At 42.4% G+C, this 24,367-nt stretch overlaps 1 protein-coding gene across 1 annotated transcript in view; it reads right to left on the reverse strand.

Annotated features, from left to right (window-relative positions):
* The window catches only part of AGBL1 (ATP/GTP binding protein like 1), an 803,745-nt gene that overhangs the window by 637,876 nt on the left and 141,502 nt on the right, over positions 1-24,367 (reverse strand). The window contains exon 6 of the mRNA XM_031669203.1: positions 12,214-12,251. Within this exon, the coding sequence (XP_031525063.1) occupies positions 12,214-12,251 (38 nt within the window). The remainder of the gene's footprint in view (positions 1-12,213; positions 12,252-24,367) is intronic.

The raw sequence follows: 24,367 nt of genomic DNA on the forward strand, positions 1-24,367 counted from the left end.
GGTGCTGCCTGCTTCTGGCCAGAGTACAGACAACCAACATAGACAGCAGGAAAGCAAATCTGCCCTGTGTTGCAAGTATCACTCATGAATGGGTTCACACTGCACTGCCTCTAGGCCCTGAGTGTATGAGGAAGAGGCAAATAGCAAATGTTTCTGCACCCCTGAGCCTGCCACCCTTCAGCCTTCTGTCAGCCAATAGTGTGTCACTATTGTTACAGGAGTTAAGAAATTATTTTAGGCAAATAGAGAGGAAAGGGGGTCCTTGGGAAGTTTTTGTTTCTTTTAAAGCAGCTCCAGAACGTTTCTTGTCTAGCAGGAGAGCCCCGGCTTTTAGAGCTGGGCTGGCCAGCTTTGATATGCAAATCAAGGCCATCAGAAACTGGGTCCACCATCAGAAACTGGGTCCACCCATGTCTTCTTGCCCTTGCCCCAACGTGTGCCTGGCAACATGGTCGCCGCCACATATCCCCATGTGTGTAGAACATCATGGCATCCTGCATTTGCATATTAAAAAGCTAGGGTGGGAGGGCCAGTCTTTTCCCTGGGCTATGTGAATGACACACCTGGTCAAACTAACCCCCTGAGCCCAGTGCAAATCAGATACTCCCTCCTCCAGCCTCCTCATATAACTGGCTGATTTCTGCCGCACTCGGGGTTTCCTCTCTCGGCTTTGGAGCCCCCCTCCCTCTGTCTCTGTATGGGGAGGCTTCTTCCTTCTTTCTTGACTATTAAACTCTCCACTCCTTAAAAATACTCCACGTGTGTTCGTGTCGTTTTATCCAATTCGGCCCGAGACTAAGGACCCTGGTGTTCCTCCAGTCATCAGAGCCCTATCACTATGCAATCACAGAACCTTGAGCCGTGTTCACTCTCCTTTTAACTCAACTCCTACCACTCTTGATATGGCCATCCTCTCCTATCACCTGGGCTGCACCAGCAATCAATAGCCTCATATGTGACCCCAATGCTTCCATTCTCTCTTCCTCTGTGCAATGCATTTTATTGAAGCAGAACTTGGATGCTTCATCCCCAACCAGAAAAAAAAAAAAGGTAGCAGTTCCAGGGACATATGGAAGGTCAGGGGTGCCAAGAGATGTCTGGTGCTCTATGTGCCTCATGGTCTGTGGGCAGTGGTTGCCATAGTGTGTGCCCCTGGGACTGGTGGAAGGAGCTAAGAAAAAGGCTGAGCAGGATCTCTAACTTCCATTGTCCCCAGAGTAGCTTCACTGTCATCCGTTTATAGTCAGTGGCTATGCAAAGGATTTCATTCAAAAATAAAAATAAACATTCATTTATTTCAAAAAAAGTTTAAAACCCTGCAGTAGTGAAAGGAAGGGATAGAGGTTAGTCCCAATATGCCAAGTGCATATTACACAATCTCAGGCAAGTCAGCCAATCTCTTTCGGCCTCAGTGTCCTCTCTATAGAACACTATTTTTCCCAACCTCACACTGTTGATATCTTGGGCTGATATTACTCATTGTGTGGGTCCATCCTATGCATTTGTAGGATGTTCAGCAGCAACCTGACCTTTACTCAGTTGATGCCAGCAGCACACCCTCTCCCACCACAGATATGACAACAAAAATGTCTCTAGACCTTGCGAATTGCTCCCTCTGGGGCAAAATCACTCATGTTGAGAACTACAGTTATTGAATAATTAAATATTTACCTGTCTGACAGGACCATGCTGAAGATTAAATGAGATTGTATATATGAAAAGGTGCTATTATTAGAAGGTGCTAGGAAACACCTGAGGTACATTTTGACATAAATAAATAATTGTACAGTCAATCCTGAAAGTGATGAGGAAGCCACGGTGTACTTTCCGAGTCACGAAATGTTTATATTTTTGTCTATCTCCTTAAATCTTTGTGATATTTATCTTCATCAATCCACAGCCAGTCATCAATTATGCCAGGATGATACACGTTCTAAAATTTAAGACATTTGGAACTCATCAACGTATTAACCTTTGATTTCCTGAAGTAAAACAAAGTAAGAACATGCGGATTGACTGAGTAGGGTTGAATCTGCACACTTTCACTTATTCATTGATTCCTTTGTTCATTTACTCTGAGTGTCTGCTGTATAAAACACATAGAGTCAATAGCTTAAGAAATAAGAATGAATGGAACAGAGTCCCCAGATCCGAGGCTCACATAGTCTAAAGTAGGGGGTCAGCAAATTGCCCACAGCCCATTTTCACAAAGTTTTTCATTTCTTTATATGTTGTCTGTTTCTGTTTTTGTCCTATAAGGGAAGAATTAAGCAGTTGTGACAGAACTGTGTGATCCACAAACCCTAAAATATTTACTATCATCTGGCACTTTTACAGAAAAAGCTTCTTGAAAAAAAAAAAAAAAGACTCTAAAAACAACCAGATATCATTCAACCCTCGGGGAAGATCTTGGGAGACAAATTTACATTTCATCAGGCTTTATGCCCTTATATCATCAATTCCTGAAACCTCCAGGACTTTTGAAATGGTGATGACAATAAAACAAGAGTTCATCTTTATTGAGATGTACTAAGATCCAGCGCTGTACTCCCGCTCTTTTAAACATCACCTTGTTTAAATCTTACTAATTATCTTTGGAGCATGTGGTTTTCCCTGCTTTACAGACGAGGGAAGTGTACCACAGAGTCAGTAAGAAACATGCCACAGTGGCCACCATTCAGCTCCACCGAGCAAGTGCTATTCTCCACTGTCACTTACCCTTTTTTTTTCTTTTTCTTTTTCTTTTTTTTTTTTTTTTTTGAGACGGAGTCTCTCTCTGTCACCCAGGCTGGAATGCAGTGGCGCAATCTTGGCTCACTACAACCTCCGCCTCCAAGGTTCAAGTGATTCTCCTGCCTCAGCCTCCCATGTAGCTGGGACTACAGGTGCATGCCACCATGCCCAGCTAATTTTTGTATTTTTAGTAGAGATGGGTTTTACTGTATTGGTCAGGCTGCTCTTGAACTTCTGACCTTGTGATCTGCCTGCCTCGGCCTCCCAAAGTGCTGGGATTACAGGCATGAGCCACCACGCTCGGTCTTGTGACTCACTCTTTCAGAGTAAGAGCTCCGAGCTTACAGCAAACATACACCATTCTGCACACATGTCCCCAAGCCACCTTGAGCACTTTTATACTATGGTCAAAGAAAGAACATGGCCAAAACCTACAAGCAGATATACAGGTCAGAGGAATAGCCCTTGAGATAGAATTAAGTCTTGACAGGATCTCCTGATGAAAGTCAGCATCCTGCATGAGTGTAAGAACCAAGATTAGCGGCAATTGCAGCCCAACAATATCTTATGTGGCCAAGAGTTTTGTATCAAGCAAGAAAAGCTCAACACCACCATCCACGGCTTGTGTTGGACCCAGAATGAGTGCCTGGGAACACCCTGGCCACCTTGGGAAGGTGGAATTATACTGTTCATCCTGCCTGCCAGTAAAATCCCAACTGGAAGCTGACCCTCCTCACTGAGTCAGGTCCAGTTCAATTGTTTAATTAGGTCTGTTAGTCCCAAGAGACTCAGAATTACTTGACTAGGGCTGGAGGATGAGAACAATATTTTGGATCTTCCTCCAGGTCAAACTTCACTAGTTCTTCCTTATTGCCACTGCATAGTAAAATTTAACACATTTTCAAACCTCCTAAGGAAAGTGTCAGCCCATTTTTTTAAGTTGTAATCTCAAACAACAGACCGGACTCTGGAAGAGTCCCTTGAGTATATTTATTTCAGAGGTTTTCAAACTTGATTTCTTCTGGCCCCTCAGGAACTTCTTTGGGTGTTTCTCAGTGTCTATCAAGAGCCAGGGAAAAGGGAGGGGCAAGAGAAAGCTCATGCTGTCGTTAATTGCCCCCCTCTTACCTCCCATATTTTGCTTTATGCTTGCAATTTCCCTAATTGATTTTATTTATAAAAAAAAAAGGTTTTGCTACTGAAGAATTCCTAATCTCTTCACCTGGGCTAACCCTTCCATTTTTGAAAAATCAAACTGAAGTCAAGTGTAATGGCAACGAACTAGTTTAAGGTCACAGAGCCAATCTATGGCTGCACTGAACCCAGAGTCCAGTTTCCTGACTCCATGTGGAAGGCGGGAATAATCTTTGAAATATGAAGCTTTTCTCCTTTGGAAATGGTCACAACTGAGTTCAAATTTTAGCTCTTCATTTACCATGGGATCTTGGGCAAGTCACCAACCTCTCCTAATTACACCTTTCTTGCATGTAAAATGGGGATCATAATATTACAGGCTCTACTGAGAATGAGATGCCTTGTGTAAAGTGTCTAGCAAGTGCTGTGTTCCATAATTATTAGCAGTCATTATTCATTGCAGGTACTCTAATAAACAGTCATCCTCTCCCTACTTACTCCCTACCCTCCTTCCCACTTCGTTGAGGGCTGGCAGTAAAAGGATCACAAAATATACTATGATACGGAATGAGGGCTACATGCAGGGCGGGGAGGCAGAAGGGCATTGTCCTTACGTGGTGTTTTCCTGACCAGGTGAGGAAGATAACAGATTATCAGAGAGCAAGAAGGAAATGGGGAGAAGTAACTACAAGATGTTCTAGGATTCACCAGAGGCAGCTCTGAAAAAGCAGCTCTGGGTGCTCTCGCCCTCCGTAAGTCCTGCTCCATCATGCTTAACATCACGGAAAATGTAACAAATTCCATTGGCTGTTCTCACCCTGAGCTCTGCTCACTCTGCCTCCCCTTGACTCCCTTAAATAATGGCTAAGCAAATGCCTCTGAGACCATCTTCAGCTAATTTCCTTCAAGACATGCAAGCTGCTAACGCTGGGAAGCACAGATAGTGTGGAATAGCAAATATGGCCAAAATTAGATTAGAATAACCTCCTGATAAACAAATTACTCACCGAAAATAAATATTGGACTAGCGCGGCCAAGATAACTAAAAGAACAGCACCACCACATGGCCGAAAGAGGAAGGACATGCGCTGCTGTCTGTGGCTCAGTCCCAAAGATCTGCCCAACCTACTGGGTCTGACCGTCCCAATGGGACAGGGACGGGGCGACGAGGACAGGTAGTATCCCTTTAGCTTAAACTTTTTAAGCTCTTCTATGGACTTATGCAAAAGACATAACATTTTGGCAGACAGAACTGAATTTGAAGCCAAGGGAAAAAAGCCATATGCTAGGTTGAGTACAGCATGGCATATGAGGAGTCTGTAATTCTGCCGGCTCCCTTCCACTCTCTCACCCCATCATTCATCAGCTGGCCTGAGGCTCAGCCTTAGGGCAGCAGAAACCCTGGCCCTTTACACAGCCACAGTGGTGTGCTGGACACCTCTTGCTGGCTCCCACTCAGATGCTTACAAGGCATGGACTGTGTTCTTTTCTAACCTGAATGACAGATACCCCCTTCCACAATAATCCTCCTAATATTTAGACAGTATTTACTTTTTTTCAACTTCCAGTCATATCTTCTTTAGGCTAAATAAACCTAGCCTCATTAATTTCCTCAGTTCAGCACAGGGCTCAGGTCCCGGGAGTCTGGAGACTGGCAGATAAGCCCTGTAGCCCACTAACGACGTGAGTTACTTCAGCTTTCCAAACTTCAGTTCCTACGCCTGTAAAATGGGGATTATAATACCTCCTTGAAGGCTAACTGTGTATAGAGTGCTTGACATACTAAGAACTCTCGATAAATGGTAGATATTTGGGTTGTCATTTCAAACCAACAGCGTGATGGATGTAGCTTGCTATGCTGTATTCCTACACACTCAATCACAGCCGTCCATCCCAGTGTGACAAATGCAAAAATCTATCAATATTATTTGAAGCAAATTTTTGGCTCAGCACAGAAATATATTGCATGCTTCTCCAGAAGTTATGGTGGAAGAAGAGACATCAGTTCTATAATCATGCCACAATTTGATTCCTTCTGGGGACAGGAATTAGGCTGTACTCTTCACCAAGGAAGAGTGAAAGCAAATGTGTGAGGCTTAAGTCAGGAACCTGGAATTCTTTCTTAGTCAACATTAATGTATTAGCAGCTCCTCTGGGTGTAGCTCAGTATGAGGTATAGGGGATCCTGTAGAATCCCAGTTCCTTTGGAGCTATACCCAGTAGGAAAAATATGCATACACACATAATATGCAAAAAAAAAAGATTCATCGATTACAGTATAGTTAGTTCTCTGAATTATAAACATAAGATTCTCTGAACTATAGCAGTGCTATTTGTGCTGAGACCCAAAGAAAACCTGGACGTGAAACATTCAAAGTCTCAGAGATCTAGGTGGATCATGCCCTCTCTCTGGTCCTCAGTTTCCTCCTATGAAAATAAGGGGGATGGGGGAGGTAAGATCAATAGTTTTGTGGGTTCACAGGAGCCCTGTTTTTTGTGAATGTGTCTCAGAGGCCACCGTGCAGAGAATTGATGGGAGCCGGGCAGACGTGGCTCTGAGCTCTCCACTCAAAATGTGTCATGTGTCAATTACCTCAATTCAGCCATCACAGTGTCTACATATTTCAAAGCATCATGTTGTGCACCACAAATATATACATTTTAATTTTTCAATTAAAAATGAGTAACAACAATGAATTTTTAAAAACAAATATTTGAACACCACTGGTTGAGACAGCCTTGAAGGTGTTTTCCAGTTCTCATAGTCTGACTCCATGGCCCTCCTCTGGAAACTAAAGGAAGAAACACACTCTGCGGGCAGAACCTTGGGGGCATCATTCCTGTCAAGGCAGAGAAGAGGCAGGAGCCAGAAGAGCAGACCACAGACAGTGTAGAAACACAGAATTTACATGCAAGTTCAGTGACAGCTGCATTGATCCACTGGTACTTGTGCATGGTCATGAGATCAAAAGATTAACAACGCCAACCATCCTAAAATATATATTGCCATTCTGGGGATTCCTTGGAGCTCTCAGAATTCTTATAAAGACCTGATTTGGGTGCCTATCAAAGATGGCCCCTTCTTTGACATTTTGTAGTAGAGCAGCCATTTGGCCATCTCCCATCTCTGCATTGCTGATTGCCAGGTCACAGCAGATGACTCCTGAGACCATGAGGCTGTCTGTTCCTGATCCGGCTCTCAGCACTTAGAATGCCCTCCCTTCCTAGCCTCCTGGAGCAACAGGCTGACGGGCTGTCCCCGTGAGCCAGCCAGACAGAGCATTAACTAGGAAGATCTGTGAGAAGTCTCGACTTCCTGCCAAACTTCCCATTAGCTCTCTTACATCTCTCCCTCCCCTCTTTTCTTCTCTCTTCCTTGCTAACTTGCTTTCCTGTTCCTATGCCCCAACTTCTGCAAACTTCCAGACTCCTCTAAATGCTAATTCTTAAATTGGAGAGTGTTCTGACAGAGATTCATCATTCCCTTATTAAGTTTTAGGGCCTGAACCAGAAGGTGTTTTCTTGTTGCAAGAATATGACCTTTAAATCTGGACAGCAAGGTTAATGCTAAGACACTATTTGAAGATTCATTTCTGGAGCCAGTACAAATCAGGCATAATCCCATTGCCTCACGCTTACTCAAGTGCCACTTCCAGGGTCACAATTTTTCAAAAATGCATTTATGTCTAATGCTTATGGAAGGTAATTGAGAAAGCAAAAAGAAAGAGGGAAAGGTGGACAAGGAAATGAGAAACAGTGAAAAGGATGAGGAAAAAAGAGGAAAGACAGAGATGAAGGTAGGGGTAGAGGAAGAGATGAGATAAAGGCAGAGTGAAGGCAGATGACAAGAAAGGGTGATATGGTTTGGCTGTGTCCCCACCCAAATCTCATCTTTAATTGAAGGGACCCGGTGAGAGGTAATTGAATCATGAGGGCATTTACCCTCATGCTGTTCTGGTGATAGTGAGTTCTCATGAGATGTGATCGTTTCATAAGGGTTTTTTTCCCCTTTTCCTTGGCACTTCTCCTTACTACTGCCATGCGAAGAAGGGCATGTTTACTTCCCCTTCTGCCATGATTGTAAGTTTCCTGAGGCCTCCTCAGCCCTGCAAAACTGAGTCAATTAAACCTCTTTCCTTTGTAAATTACCTAGCCTCAGGTATTTCTTCATAGCAGTGTGAGAACAGACCAATATGGAGTGAAAAACAAAGGACATGTTGTTTTGATTTATTATATTTAAAAAATCGCCAGCAATAATAAGTAGCACTATTTCCTAACTAATGCTTTACTACATTTCAGGAATAAAAAGCTAAATGTGTTCAGGTAGGATAAAGCATAAAAAGGCAAAGCTTTCAACACAGGACAATTTAGGGTGGGGTTTGTGCATGTGTGAGTGGAGAAGAGGGAACTGACACAAGGAAAGGCATAGGATTTGGATTAGGTCATTCCAGCCTACACAGACACAGAAAGGAACCTTGAGTAAGCAATGATTTTTAATTCGTAGGATCCCAAATTGCTGTGATAATTGGAGAAGAGGCCTAGGATTTCCAGGTTTATTTTGCCTGCTATTGCTCAGGAGAAAGAGATGGGAAATGTGTTTTGGTTCATTTCTCTTTTACCATCACCCACATATTCTACACTGGTTTTTCATGCAGTGGCTACTTGATAAAAGAGAAAGCTCAATAATGAGATCTTCCAAATGCAACACAGGTGATCTTCCCCTTGCTTTCTGTGGTTACTGTGGGTGGACTCCAAGTCTCCCTGATCCCGCAGTTCTGCTTTTCCTGGGGATGGTCTCTGCCTGTCACTACTTGATAGTGCCACAGTGACCTCAGATTTCCAACCCACCCTAGTGTTTACTGCCACAGGACCACTGACTGCCCCCTCTCCCCGCAAAGTAGTGGCTCTTTACTCCTGGCTTTACTTAGATCAGGGAATTCTCTCCCTTTTGTGATGCAATTACAGAGAACAACTACAATGGCCAACTTTTATACTCACTGACAAGCAAAGATCAAGGTCATAATAATCACCAGCTAAAAGGAGTGTGCCTTTAGGAGCTAAAGGCTTACATAAACGCTCCCATGTATCAGTGTCAGATGGTGAAGTCTTGAATTTTAGACAGAAACTGACTTCCTGAATTTAAGTTCAGCTGAGGCAAACTCACTCTGGGATCCAAATCGAAAGACATTCCATATCAGGTCTTAACTATGCATGACATATAGGCAATGTAAAGCAAATAGAAAAGTCCACAACACTTGTATGCCCTGCAGCAACCCCTGCATCATCAGAATGGTGGTACCATCTATAACTTCACGCCATGCAATACTTTCGATAGGCTGGTAAAACAAAGATGGCAGCTGCCTGACATGCTGTTATTACTTCTCCCCAAATCCATGGACAGACTTTGCTATTTAAATGTAGTCCTCTTTCCTGCTGAGCTTAAACATGATCTCAGAATTCTTCAACTCACACATTGGACTTCCTACTCATTATGAAATCTATTTGCCCTCCTCATTCTCAGACCCTCAAGATCCTCTAGAATCTGTTTCCCTCCCAAGTACTTTGTAAAATGCTCACAATGACAGTCTGCCTTCAGTGTTCTTACCTCTTATGAACCCATATGAATGATGCTGATACTGAGGAATTTAACATTAATTATGCAAGAAGCACATTTCTTGGAAATATCAATAAAGGTATTTGGAAGGGGTCTTTTGAAACTTTGAATGAGCTTCAGCTCATGTGTGTGCCCAAATACACATCAGTGATTCTCAACAAGAGGTAATTTTGCTGCTCACCCCCCGGGGGAACATATTTGGCAAAGTCTGAAGATAATTTTGTTTGTTATAACTGAGGCATGATACTGGCATCTGGTGGGTAGAGGCCAGGGATGTTGCTCCTGCAACAGACTCTTAACAGCAAATAATCATCCTGTCCAAAATGCCAATGGTACATTGAGAAACCCTGATACACATTAAGGCTGAGTATTTAGTGTTAGAAAGAATGTTAGAGAACCTCTCATCCAACTCTCTTGTGTTATAAGTAACACAAGAGATGTATAGACAGCTCAGCACAATTAGCAAATAGGCTATACATCCTCCTAATGGGACACTAAAACCCGTTTTATATGAGGAGGACAGCAAGCTATTGCAGTTCTCCACTAACCTATTAGAACAGGTAAATAGAGATGAGAATGACGAATGTTTAGATCATTGGTTCTATGCATGGATGTTAGATTCAGGTAGTAGGGGGCAGTACTGCCATTTTTACACATGGGAGAAATCACAAATCATGTATTCATTTAAAAATTTAGTATCCCAGTACTTAAAATTATTTTTAAAAAAATGAAAAAAAAAACAAAAAAATTTTGTCAACAAATATTTATTTTCAGGCTCTTCATTGTGCTGAGGCAAGTAAGACAATGATCAATACAGATGACACTCTCCCTCATAAGCTTGCAGTCTGCTGGAAGACACAGACAATAGCAATTTCATCATAATGTAATCAAGTCTGAGTTGGGAGAGCCTATAAGAGCATTGAGGAGGGGCATCCAAGTTCTGGTAGTCAGAGAAAGGATTTTCAGAGGAGGCAATATCTGAGCTAAGCTCTGAAGGGAAAGAAGAAGTTAGAAATTCTAAAAGCTGAGCCCCAGCACCATATACTCAGCCTACTAGGCATGGCTGGTATGTTGAAAACCTAGCTACATGGTCTGAACCTGAATCAAGCCATGTTTGCACTGGCTATTGGTTTTTCCTGGGCTGAGGCATTATGTTTCTGATCAATACAGTTAACAACTGACATAAGACTACTTTCAGAGGTTTACACATCTAAGTAGGTACGATTTATATCAAGATGCTCTACCCTAAGCTCAAGACCTAAGGAAAGTGTGTGTGTAGAAAGTAAGCCAGCCTTACTCAGCTCTCTGGGCTCCCTTCCCATGAAACATCAAGTCCTCCAGGCCGAGGCTGGGCTGGGGGGATTTGAGAGATACCTTCTTTCCCAAGGCATGACATTTACAGGCTGGCCTACCAGGCTGCTCTCGGCATCTTTTCCTCCTGCAATTCAACACTCCCTCACCCTGCTGCATCAAACACTGGGCATTTGGGAGCAACCAAGGGAGCAGATAAATAATGAGAACCGAGATGCCAAACCTGAAGCAAGTTCAGTCTGAAGAATGAATGGTCCTCTCCCCAGAACCCACAGGTAACACTTTTCCATCCCTTCCTATCTCCAGGGCTTCGTAACCCCTTCCTCTTCACTCCCCCATCCTGCTCTTACCACCTCCATTCTACCTGCAGGTCTTTAAGCTGTGGACAGACTTGTGTCTCCTATCAAATTCGAATAAACTAAATGAATTCAAGCTTCAATTTTTCTAAGTCTGTAAAGGGAAACAGCATGTGATTTGGCTCTTTCTCTGTGCTCATAGTTGACAGAGATATATGAATGAGGGGGAAGAGAGTGTTTTTATTTTTATTTATTTCTTTAAAAGTTTTATTAAAGTTCACCTATTACCCACAGGCCTCAGGCTCCCTGTAGAGAAACAAATATCACAATTGAAGCAGCTGGTTTCCAAGGTGCCAAATTAAAATAGATGAAGAGGTAAGGAGGAAAAAATGAGTAAAAACATTAAGCTAAGACTTCTTCCCTCCCAAGTGCATTGTGCCTCCTATTATATTGCACACATGAAATTGGCTCCCAATGTAATTAGGCCAGGGCTACCAGGCAAAAAAAAATCCTCAAATTATTCAGAACCCCAGAGCTATTATTTTGCAATCACTCAAGTAACTGAGAAAAGAGTCAACTTTTAAATATAAATTTGTTATCAGCATCAACATTGTCCAAGCAATTCCCAACACTCCACCTGCCCAAGAATAATAGACTCATGAGCTCAGCTGAGTTGAGAACCAAATACAGGAATACTGCTCTCCATCCAGCCAAAATCTTTTCTCCCACTGGAACCTGGAGGCAATCCCACTGGAACGTGGAGTTTATTCCAACAATCTTTAGGGACTACTGGCTCTGTTAGACAGGGGTGGAGGATCCACCAGGTCCACAGTAGACAATATATCCCCTTCAGGGTCCGTTGTCTTGGTTGCATTATGTATGGATAATATTTATTTTGTCTCTGTGGTCATGTACTTGGAACAACCATAATATTCTCTATCTTACCCCAAAGACCCAGGACATGACTTTATCGCTTTCAAGGTCAGAAATGAGCCATAGGTGCTTGAGAAATAGTAGTTCATGAAAAAAAAAGAAAGAAAAAAGAAAGAGCCATGGGGACCAGAGGGTATCTTTCATTAAACCCAGAGGGGAAGGAAATAACCACCCTTCAAAAGAGGTGCTTACTGGATTTCAGCAACACTGCCAAAACTTCAGTGGCTGCCCTGGGGAAAGAGAAAGAAAAGTAACAGTCAACATTCAACGGTCTTTTTGTCAGCCCATGGATCCCACAGCCAGCATGCCCATTGCCACCCCTCAACAGACCCATGATTAACCAGGTAACAGGCAATCTATTGATTGCCCTGCTGACCATTAAATAGGCATAAATGCAGAAATCATGCTGAGCGAAGTGTCCATCTTACAGATGGGTCTCTGAGGTCCCCTCTGCTGCTGAAAATCTCTTTCTCTCCCCTGCTTGCCTCCCATCTTCCACCAACTTCCTTGCACAGAGTGGCTCATTTTTCTATTATTCATATCAGGCAGAGCTCTTGTCAGTCTCTTGATTTATTTCTGGAAACATGCAGGGACTCTGGAGGATGGTCTGGGAAGGAGTGGGGCTTGGGAGTTTAGTGAATGTAGCAGCACAGTGCAAACTTCTTGAAACACTCATACCCCTGGGGATGCAGTGGAAAATGCATTCACACATTGGAAAGAGAGGCTATTTCCTTAGGGTGGAAAATAGTTATGTTGGGATTTTTCTTCCAAATTCATCGCTTTCTTCCATGGAGGAATGTCACAGTCTTTGCAACAAAGGGACGCATATGAGAATGAAAAATACTTTTTGACCCACATATTACTGATTTTTCAATCTGTTTCCTGCTTCTGAGAAGGTCACACAAAAATCTACCTACAGGGCAGAGGAAAACTTCACTGGCATTGAGGGCAGTGTGGTATAATTATAGGCAGGGGAGTTGTGTTTGCTTTTTTCAAAAAATAGAAGATTCTGTGTGGCCCCAGTAACTTGTCCTTAAGGCCCGCTAAGCAGTAATCTGTTTCCACCACCTCTCTCAGGATTGGAGGAGCAGGACAAAGAGGCTGGATCACACTTCTAAGACTATACAGACAAGTCAGCAGAACTGGGATCCCAAACCCAGGAATCTCACTGCACACCTCTGCTTCCTCCCCGTCTGTTGTTCTCCAGAATCTCTCTCTCACTGGCCCTACCCTGGCCTCTGCCTGGTCAATGAAAGTTCACTTTGCAATATATTAGCTAATACTGAACAACAGAGCCAGCAGTAAAAAGGAAGATAAATGAATGAATAAATATAAATTAAAATACAATAGAAAAGCAGTACGTGTGAAAGCGTTGCTCCCTCTAACCTACAAGGCAGTTCTGCAAGAGCAAAAACCTGAAATTCACAGGCCCCTGTGCAAACCCACAACAGGGATGACACCCCAGCTCAGCGAGATCAAAATGACCATAGGATAGTTATAAAGAGGGGAGGCTAGCTTTCATGGAAGGACTACTTCATTTATCCTTCAAATGGTTTTCCTCTTAGCAACTTTCACCTTCTTCAGTCTCACTGTTGTTGAATCCCACAGAGTTTTGGCAATGGTGTCTTTAAGACAGAACACATGGAAGGTGTTTCTCGAAATTCAAGTTGTGTGAAAAATCTAGGCACCATAGTACATGGGGCCTGGCTTGGGCTGGGGCAAAAAGAAAATCAGTGTTTTGGGAAAAGCAGAACAGCCAAATTAATTTCGCCAAAATGAATTAACAGAGAAGGAAACCATGGAAACAGGAAAAGAATAAGGATGTTCCAAGCAAGGCTCCTAACCCAATCCTGGCTCACGGGCCAGGTCTCCAAGGACTGCATTTCTAATTTCCCTTGCACTTTTGTTTTAGGAAGTTCACAAATGAGGTAATGATCCATTAGATAATAGTTTTATGAGACAGACTAGAGGTGGGGAGGGTCAGGTGGCAGACAGACCAGTTAGGAGAATAAGCAATAATAAGGTCTCAAACCCAAAAAGTGGCATGGAGGAAGAAGGGATGGGTTAAAGCCACATTTGAATCTTGCTACTCAAAGGGTGGCTCTCTGACCAGCAGCCTCACATTTTCTGAAAGCCAAATAGAAATGCAGAATCTCAAACCACATCCCTGACCTTCTGAATCAGAATCTTTATTCTAACAGATAATTTATATGCACATGAAAGTTTTAGGATAACTGGTTTAGGGAACAGTATCAATAAGGCTTAGTTACTCTTTCGATGTTGAGAGGGCAATTCAAGGTGACTCCCAGATCGCAACTCTCTAGAAAGTACCTAATAACATGCTAAACTAAATAAATATTAATCCAAAAGGTGACATTATACAGCAGGAAACACATGATAAGTGTCACATTCATCAAAAAAATGGAGGCCCATTCCTGAGAAACTTGAAAAGATTTATTTCTTCCTAGGGTATAAGTCGGGGATCAATATTTAGTGCAGCAAAGGGCACATTTAGGGCAATGAGGGAGATAAGATTTGAGGCCAAAGTCCCATACCCTAAAGAGTTCACTTTCAATTCTGTAGGTAATGAGAAGCCATTTGGTTTTTTTTTTTAATCGAGATGATGTGGTGTCAAAATTGAAACGTGAGAGAGAAGTTGTGAGCAAAAAAATAACAAGAGCTGAGGAAAGCTGAGCTGTGGAGGGCGAAGGAAAGTGAAGAGTCAGTGATGGCCTGGAATATTTAGGCTAGGTAGATGGGGGAACAAGAGAGCCATTAATAGACTAAGAAGAGAAGTTGCAGTGTTTAGACAAAATAATGATTTTGATTTTGATGCTGAGTTCAAGATGAAGGGTACAACAGAAGGCTACATGAAACTGTTTGGAATGCTACTGGAAGCATCATATAGAATTCAGGAATGCAACCACAGTTGGGAATATACATTTATTAATCACTACAGCAGCAATGATCGTCATAGCCAGGCAAGCAGGTGATACTTATGAGGAAATTCAATCAAGAGCAGAACAGAGGGCAGCCCCAGGAAAGCATCAACACTAGAGGGTAGGAAACCCCTAAAGGAGTCAGAAGATGTACATTTGAGGAAATATGAGGAGACCTTGGGATGATTAGTTTGAAAACTGAACGTCACTAGACTGTCTAGGCACACTGTTTTTCAAACTGCAAATGTTGACCCACTAGTGCATTACAGCATTATAAAGTCGTTTTATAGGTATCAACTATATTTTTTTAATGAAATAGAAGAAAACAAAATGAAATTCAATATATCAGAGTTATCTCATGTAGCAAAGGTTAGCAGTGATCTGAGAAATTCTCATTTCAATGCACGAACATACACATGTGTACCTACTGGGAATGTGATATAAGAGCTTTCCTAAAAAAAAAAAAAAAGTTTGTAAAGATGTTGTTTAGGATGTAGTGTCCATACAAGATCTGTATAAGAATAAACATCTGAAATCAACTAATGAGCAAACTGAAAGCACTTGATCTCCACATGCGGTGCCCAGGATCCAGACATCCAGTCACTCATGTGCATGTCACCAAGAGGCTCTTTATTTTTGGTTTATTCAGTGGTTACACATCTACAGCACTGGTCCACTCTGAGTATTGCTGCTCTGCCATTTGTCTACTCCCACATCAAAGCATGAAGAAGTAAAATCTATCAGAGCCGAGGCAACTACTCTGTCAACCAACTGCTAAGTCTACAAAAAGCAAAAGTTTAAGCTGCTAAAACTTAAACAACTAAGAAGGCATTCAGTTACTTCCACTCCTAGGAGCCAAGCCCAATGATTGAGTGCATGAACTGGGGGCCCATAGTTAGTGCCTTTGGAGTGCAAGACTGCCTCCTGCTGGATGTGCGCATCTGACACCCATGGTTCCGGTAGCTGCACTCATTTTATAATTTTATAGAATAGGACTTCTCTCTTTTTTTTTTTTTTTTTTTTTTTTTTGAGATGGAGTTTTGCTCTTGTACCCCAGGCTGGAGTGTAGTGGTGCAATCTCGGCTCACTGAAACCTCCACCTCTTGGGCTCAAGCGATTCTCCTGATTCAGCCTCCCAAGTAGCTGGGATTACAGGCATGCACCATCATGCCTGGCTAATTTTTGTATTTTTAATAGAGACGGGGTTTCACCATGTTGGCCAGGCTGGTCTCGAACTCCTGACCTCAAGTGAGCCACCTGTCTCGGCCTCCCAAAGTGCTAGGATAACAGGCATGAGGCATGAGCCACCGTGCACGGCCTGAAGAGGACTTCTCAGGAGGGCACTGTTTTCTTAAAGTTTAAACTCATACCATCATCTCCCATTGTTTGAGCTTCCCTATGGGATCCGCGGGGGAGATAGAAAATAGAAGTGCCAAAATGTCCTCCAACTGGGTGTCCCTGTGTTTACATCAATGAAAGAATCATTTCAGAAATTTTTGCAGAACATCTTGCTCCAAGAGAGTTACAACAACAGCCAAAGGCAACGTGGAATGGCCCCCATCCTATCTATTTTCACACCATAGGATAACTCAGTTAAGATTCTAGAGGTCACGGTTCACTTTCACTCTCCTCTTCAGAAAAAGCTAAGTTTAAACTACTGGCAAATTTGTAAATATCCTCTTAAGATTTTAGCAAAAAGCCACAGAACTGCCACAGTTCAATTTACGTCTTCAAGTTGAAGTAAATTTTAAGAGTCATTAAAAAAGAGTCTTGAATATTTATCACCCCTATTTAGGGAGCCCCTATAAATGCCAAGCAGGAAGTTAATGTCCCATATACATCATTATACATCACATTTGATCTTCACAGGAATGCTAGAGAGTGAAATTATTAGTCTTGTTTTACAAACAGCAATAATGCAGTTCACAAAGAGGTAAATAATCTTCCCAAGGTTCAGCAGCTAACAAGAGGCAGTATTGACTGGGTGCGGTGGCTCATGCCTGTAATCCCAGCACTGTGGGAGGCTGAGGCAGGTGGATCACAAGGTCAAGAGTTCAACACCAGCCTGGCCAAGATGGTGAAACCTCATCTCTACTGAAAACTACAAAAAATTAGCCGGGCGTGGTGGCAGGCACCTGTAATGTCAGCTACTCGGGAGGCTGAGGCAGGAGAATTGCTTGAACCTGGGTGGTAGAGGTTGCAGTGAACTGAGATTGTGCAACCGCACTCTAGCCTGGGCAACAGAGTGAGACTCCGTCTAAAAAAAAATAAGAGGCAGCATTAGCTACAGGTCTACCTCTGGGTGAATTTAAATCTAGTGCTCCTGGCCGGGCGCGGTGGCTCAAGCCTGTAATCCCAGCACTTTGGGAGGCCGAGACGGGCGGATCACGAGGTCAGGAGATCGAGACCATCCTGGCTAACACAGTGAAACCCCATCTCTACTAAAAATTACAAAAAACTAGCCGGGCGAGGTGGCGGGTGCCTGTAGTCCCAGCTACTCGGGAGGCTGAGGCAGGAGAATGGCATGAACCCGGGAGGCGGAGCTTGCAGTGAGCCGAGATCCGGCCACTGCACTCCAGCCTGGGTGACAGAGCGAGACTCCGTCTCAAAAAAAATAAAAAATAAAAAAAATAAAAAAAATAAAAATAAATAAATAAATAAATCTAGTGCTCCTAAAGTCATCTCTTTACTTTTAACATAATTCTAGAAAGAATCTAAAATATCTCTCTGTGCAACATTTTTATCTTGCAAATAAGGATTGTGGAGATCAAGAGGTTAGATGACTGGTGCAAGGTCAGAGGATTCATACATCACAGAGCCAATGAAGCAAACAACTTGTCCAGCTTGAGTCCACTGTTTGACTCAAGATTCTACACAGCACAGTTTGGTACAGTTTAAGTGGGTTTAGATGTTCAATGGTGGTCATGGAGACAAAGACAAAGAATTCAAGGAGAAGCAAGTCACAGGCATCTTTGAGTGGCAGGACTGAGTTGCTAAATTAGGAAGTAGAGGGCTTGGTTTTGAAGCTTGGAGCAGCCTCTTTTCTGCTTCTGGGTTCTGAGTTTACTTGATCCCTCTGAATCTCATAGGTTTCTCATCTATAAAGCAGGTATAAGATCTAACATGGGATGATGTGAAGAGTAAGATAAAGTAAAATTTTTTTTATTATTATTATACTTTAAGTTCCAGGGTACATGTGCACAATGTGCAGGTTTGTTACATATGTATACATGAGCCATGTTGGTGTGCTGTACCCATTAACTGGTCATTTACATTAGGTATATCTCCCAATGCTATCCATTCCTCCTCCCCCCACCCTATGACAGGCCCTGGTGTGTGATGATCCCCTTCCTGTGTCCAAGTGATCTCATTGTTCAATTCCCATTTGGTTTTCTGTTCTTGTGATAGTTTGCTGAGAATGATGGTTTCCAGCTGCATCCATGTCCCTACAAAGGACACAAACTCATCCTTTTTTATGGCTGCATAGTATTCCATGGTATATATGTGCCACATTTTCTTAATCCAGTCTGTCACTGATGGACATTTGGGTTGATTCCAAGTCTTTGCTATTGTGAATAGTGCTGCAATAAACATACGTGTGCATGTGTCTTTATAGCAGCATGACTTATAATCCTTTGGGTATACCCCAGTAACAGGATGGCTGGGTCAAATGGTATTTCTAGTTCTAGATCCTTGAGAAATTGCCACACTGTTTTCCACAATAGTTGAACTAGTTTACAATCCCACCAACAGTGTAAAAGTGTTTCTATTTCTCTACATCCTCTCCAGTACCTGTTGTTTCCTGATTTTTTAATGATTGCCATTCTAACTGGTGTGAGATGGTATCTCATTGTGGTTTTGATTTGCATTTCTCTGATGGCGAGTTATGATGAGCATTTTTTTCATGTGTCTGTTGGCTGTATGCATGTCTTCTTTTGAGAAGTGTCTGTTCATATCCTTTACCCACTTTTTGATGGGGTTGATTGTTTTTTTCTTGTAAATTTGATTGAGTTCTTTATAGGTTCGGGATATTAGTCCTTTGTCAGATGAGTAGATTGCAAAAATTTTCTCCCATTCTGTAGGTTGCCTGTTCACTCTGATGGTAGTTTCTTTTGCTGTGCAGAAGCTCTTTAGTTTAATTAGATCCCAATTGTCAATTTTGGCTTTTGCTGCCATTGCTTTTGGTGTTTTAGACATGAAGTCCTTGCCCATGCCTATGTCCTGAATGGTATTATCTAGGTTTTCTTCTATGGTTTTTATGGTTTTTTGAGATGCGTTCCATCAATACCTAGTTTATTGAGAGTTTTTAGCATGAAGGGCTGTTGAATTTTGTCAAAGGCCTTTTCTGCATCTATTGAGGTAATCATGTGGTTTTTGTCTTTGGTTCTGTTTATATGCTGGATTATGTTTATTGATTTGCATATCTTGAACCAGCCTTGCATCCCAGGGATGAAGCCCACTTGATCATGGTGGATAAGCTTTTTGATGTGCTGCTGGATTTGGTTTGCCAGTATTTTATTGAGGATTTTTGCTTCGACGTTCATCAGGGATATTGGTCTAAAATTCTCTTTTTTTGTTGTATCTCTGTCAGGCTTTGGTATCAGGATGATGTTGGCCTTGTAAAATGAGTTAGGGAGGATTCCCTCTTTTTCTTTTCATTGGAATAGTTTCAGAAGGAATGGTACCAACTCCTCCTTGTACCTCTGGTAGAATTCGGCTGTGAATCTGTCTGGTCCTGGGCTTTTCTTGATTGGTAGGCTATTAATTATTGCCTCAATTTCAGAGCCTGCTATTGGTCTATTCAGGGATTCAACTTCTTCCTGGTTTAGTCTTGGGAGAGTGTAAGTGTCCAGGAAATTATCCATTTCTTCTAAGTTTTCTTGTTTATTTGAGTAGAGGTGTTTATAGTATTCTTTGATGGTAGTTTGTATTTCTGTGGGATTGGTGGTGATATCCTCTTTATCATTTATTATTGCATCTATTTGATTCTTCTCTCTTTTCTTCTGTCTTAGTCTTGCTAGCGGTCTATCAATTTTGTTGATCTTTTCAAAACACCAGCTCCTAGATTCATTGATTTTTTGGAGGGTTTTTTGTGTCTCTATCTCCTTCAGTTCTGCTCTGATCTTAGTTATTTCTTGCCTTCTGCTAGCCTTTGAATGTGTTTGCTCTTGCTTCTCTAGTTCTTTTAATTGTGATGCTAGGGTGTCAATTTTAGATCTTTCCTGCTTTCTCTTGTGGGCATTTAGTGCTATAAATTTCCCTCTACACACTGCTTTAAATGTGTCCCAGAGATTCTGGTATGTTGTATCTTTGTTCTCATTGATTTCAAAGAACATCTTTATTTCTGCCTTCATTTTGTTATGTACCCAGTAGTCATTCAGGAGCAGGTTGTTCAGTTTCCATGTAGTTGAGTGGTTTTGTTTGAGTTTCTTAGTCCTGAGTTCTAGTTTGATTGCACTGTGGTCTGAGAGACAGTTTGTTATAATTTCTGTTCTTTTACATTTGCTGAGGGGTGCTTTACTTCCAAGTATGCGGTCAATTTTGGAATAAGTGTGATGTGGTGCTGAGAAGAATGTACATTCTATGGATTTGGGGTGGAGAGTTCTGTAGATGTCTATTAGGTCCGTTTGGTGCAGAGTTGAGTTCAATTCCTGGATATCCTTGTTAACTTTCTGTCTCATTGATCTGTCTAATGTTGACAGTGGGGTGTTAAAGTCTCCCGTTATTATTGTATGGGAGTCTAAGTCTCTTTACAAGTCTCCAAGAACTTGCTTTATGAATCTGGGTGCTCCTGTATTGGGTGCATATATATTTAGGATAGTTAGCTCCTCCTCATGAATTGATCCCTTTACCATTACGTAATGGCCTTCTTTGTCTGTTTTGATCTTTGATGGTTTAAAGTCTGTTTTATCAGAGACTAGGATTGAAACCCCTGCTTTTTTTTGTTTTCCATTTGCTTGGTAGATCTTCTCCCATCCCTTTATTTTGAGCCTATGTGTGTCTCTGCATGTGAGGTGGGTCTCCTGAATACAGCAAACTGATGGATCTTGACTCATTATCCAATATGCCAGTCTGTGTCTTTCAATTGGATCATTTAGTCCATTTACATTTAAGGTTAATATTGTTATGTGTGAACTTGATCCTGTCATTATGATATTAGCTGGTTATTTTGCTCACTAGTTGATGCAGTTTCTTCCTAGCATCGATGGTCTTTACATTTTGACATGTTTTTGCAATGGCTGGTACCTGTTGTTCCTTTCCAAGTTTAGTGCTTCCTTCAGGATCTCTTGTAGGGCAGGCCTGGTGTTGAGAAAATCTCTAAGCATTTGCTTGTCTGTAAAGGATTTTATTTCTCCTTCACTGTTGAAACTTAGTTTGGCTGGATATGAAATTCTGGGTTTAAAATTCTTTTCTTTAAGAATGTTGAATATTGGCCCCCACTCTCTTCTGGCTTGGAGAGTTTCTGCCAAGAGATCTGCTGTTAGTCTGATGGGCTTCCCTTTGTGTGTAACCCGACCTTTCTCTCTGGCTGCCCTTAACATTTTTTCCTTCATTTCAACTTTGGTGAATCTGACAATTATGTGTCTTGGAGTTGCTCTTCTTGAGGAGTATCTTTGTGGCATTCTCTGTATTTTCTGAATTTGAATGTTGGCCTGCCTTACTAGGTTGGGGAAGTTCTCCTGGATGATATCCTGCAGTGTTTTCCAACTTGGTTCCATTTTCCCCATCACTTTCAGGCACACCAATCAGATATAGATTTGGTCTTTTCACATAATCCCATGTTTCTTGAAGGCTTTGTTCATTTCTTTTTACACTTTTTTCTCTAGACTTCTCTTCTCGCTTCATTTCATTCCTTTGATCTTCAGTTGCTGATACTCTTCCAGATGATTGAGTAGGTTACTGAAGCTTGTCCATTTTTCATGTAGTTCTTGTGTTATGGTTTTCATCTCTATCAATTCTTTTAAGGACTTATCTACATTGGTTATTCTAGTTAGACATTCGTCAAATCTTTTTTCAAGGATTTTACTTTCTTTGTGCTGGTTACATAGTTCCTCCTTTAGCTCTGAGAAGTTTGACCTTCTTCTCTCGACTTGTCAAAGTCATTCTCTGTCCAGCTTTGTTCTGTTGCTGGCGACGAGCTTCATTCCTTTGGAGGGGGAGATACACTCTGATTTTTTGATATTCCAGCTTTTCTGCACTGCTTTTCCTCCATCTTTGTGGTTTTATGTGCCTTTGGTCTTTGATGATGGTGATGTACTGATAGGGTTTTGGTGTGGGTGCCCTTTCTCTTTGTTAGTTTTCCTTCTAACAATCAGGACCCTCAGCTGCAGGTCTGTTGGAGTTTGCTTGAGGTCCACTCCAGACCCTGTTTGCCTGGGTTCTGTCAGTGGAGGCTGCAGATGATAGAATATTGCTGAACAGTGAGTGTTACTGTCTGATTCTTGCTCTGGAAGCTTCATCTCAGGGGTGTACCCCACCATGTGAGGTGTGAGGTGTCGGTCTGCACCTAGTGGGGGATGTCTCCCAGTTAGGCTACTCAGGGGTCAGGGACCCACTTGAGCAGGCAGTCTGTCCGTTCTCAGATTTCAACCTCCGTGCTGGGAGATCCACTGCTCTCTTCAAAGCTGTCAGATGGGGGCATTTATCTCTGCTGAGGTTTCTGCTGCTTTTTGTTTAGCTATGCCCTGTCCTGAGAGGAGGAGTCTGCAGAGGCAGGCCGGCCTCCTTGAGCTGCAGTGGGCTCCACCCAATTCGAGCTTCCTGGTGACTTTGTTTACCTACTTAAGCCTCAGCAATGGTGGGCACCCCTCCCCCAGCCTCGCTGCCACCTTGCAGTTAGATCTCAGACTGCTGTGCCAGCAATGAGGGAGGCTCTGTGGACGTGGGACCCTCTGAGCCAGGGGCGAGATATAATCTCCTGGTGTGCTGTTTGCTAACACCCTTGGTAAAGCGCAGTATTAGGATGGGTGTTACCCGATTTTCCAGGTGTTGTGTGTCTCAGTTTCCTTTGGCTAGGAAAAGGAATTCCCTTCCCCCTTGCACTTCCCAGGTGAGGTGATGCCTCACCCTGCTTCAGCTCTTGCTGGTTGGGCTGCACCCGCGGAGCAGTGCTGACACAACCCAGTGAGATGAACCCAGTACCTCAGTTGAAAATGCAGAAATCACCCATCTTCTGTATCACTCATGCTGGGAGCCAGGGGCTGGAGCTGTTTCTATTCGGCCATCTTGAGCACACCCACATCTTTTAATTTTTTCATACGTATGTTTATTGCAGCATTATTCACAATAGCAAAGACTTGGAATCAACCCAAATGTCCATCAATGACAGACTGGATTAAGAAAACGTGGCACATATACACTATGGAATACTATGCAGCCATAAAAAAGGATGAGTTTGTGTCCTTTGTAGGGACATGGATGCAGCTGGAAACCATCATTCTCAGCAAACTATCACAAGAACAGAAAACCAAATGGGAATTGAACAATGAGATCACTTGGACACAGGAAGGGGATCATCACACACCAGGGCCTGTCATAGGGTGGGGGGAGGAGGAATGGATAGCATTGGGAGATATACCTAATGTAAATGACCAGTTAATGGGTACAGCACACCAACATGGCTCATGTATACATATGTAACAAACCTGCACATTGTGCACATGTACCCTGGAACTTAAAGTATAATAATAATAAAAAAAATTTTACTTTATCTTACTCTTCACATCATCCCATGTTAGATCTTATACCTGCTTTATAGATGAGAAACCTATGAGATTCAGAGGGATCAAGTAAACTCAGAACCCAGAAGCAGAAAAGAGGCTGCTCCAAGCTTCAAAACCAAGCCCTCTACTTCCTAATTTAGCAACTCAGTCCTGCCACTCAAAGATGCCTGTGACTTGCTTCTCCTTGAATTCTTTGTCTTTGTCTCCATGACCACCATTGAACATCTAAACCCACTTAAACTGTACCAAACTGTGCTGTGTAGAATCTTGAGTCAAACAGTGGACTCAAGCTGGACAAGTTGTTTGCTTCATTGGCTCTGTGATGTATGAATCCTCTGACCTTGCACCAGTCATCTAACCTCTTGATCTCCACAATCCTTATTTGCAAGATAAAAATGTTGCACAGAGAGATATTTTAGATTCTTTCTAGAATTATGTTAAAAGTAAAGAGATGACTTTAGGAGCACTAGATTTATTTATTTATTTATTTTTATTTTTTTTATTTTTTTTATTTTTTATTTTTTTTGAGACGGAGTCTCGCTCTGTCACCCAGGCTGGAGTGCAGTGGCCGGATCTCGGCTCACTGCAAGCTCCGCCTCCCGGGTTCATGCCATTCTCCTGCCTCAGCCTCCCGAGTAGCTGGGACTACAGGCACCCGCCACCTCGCCCGGCTAGGTTTTTGTA

This window comes from Papio anubis, chromosome 7 (genome assembly GCF_008728515.1).
Source record: "Papio anubis isolate 15944 chromosome 7, Panubis1.0, whole genome shotgun sequence".
In the NCBI taxonomy this organism is placed as follows: Eukaryota; Metazoa; Chordata; class Mammalia; order Primates; family Cercopithecidae; genus Papio; species Papio anubis.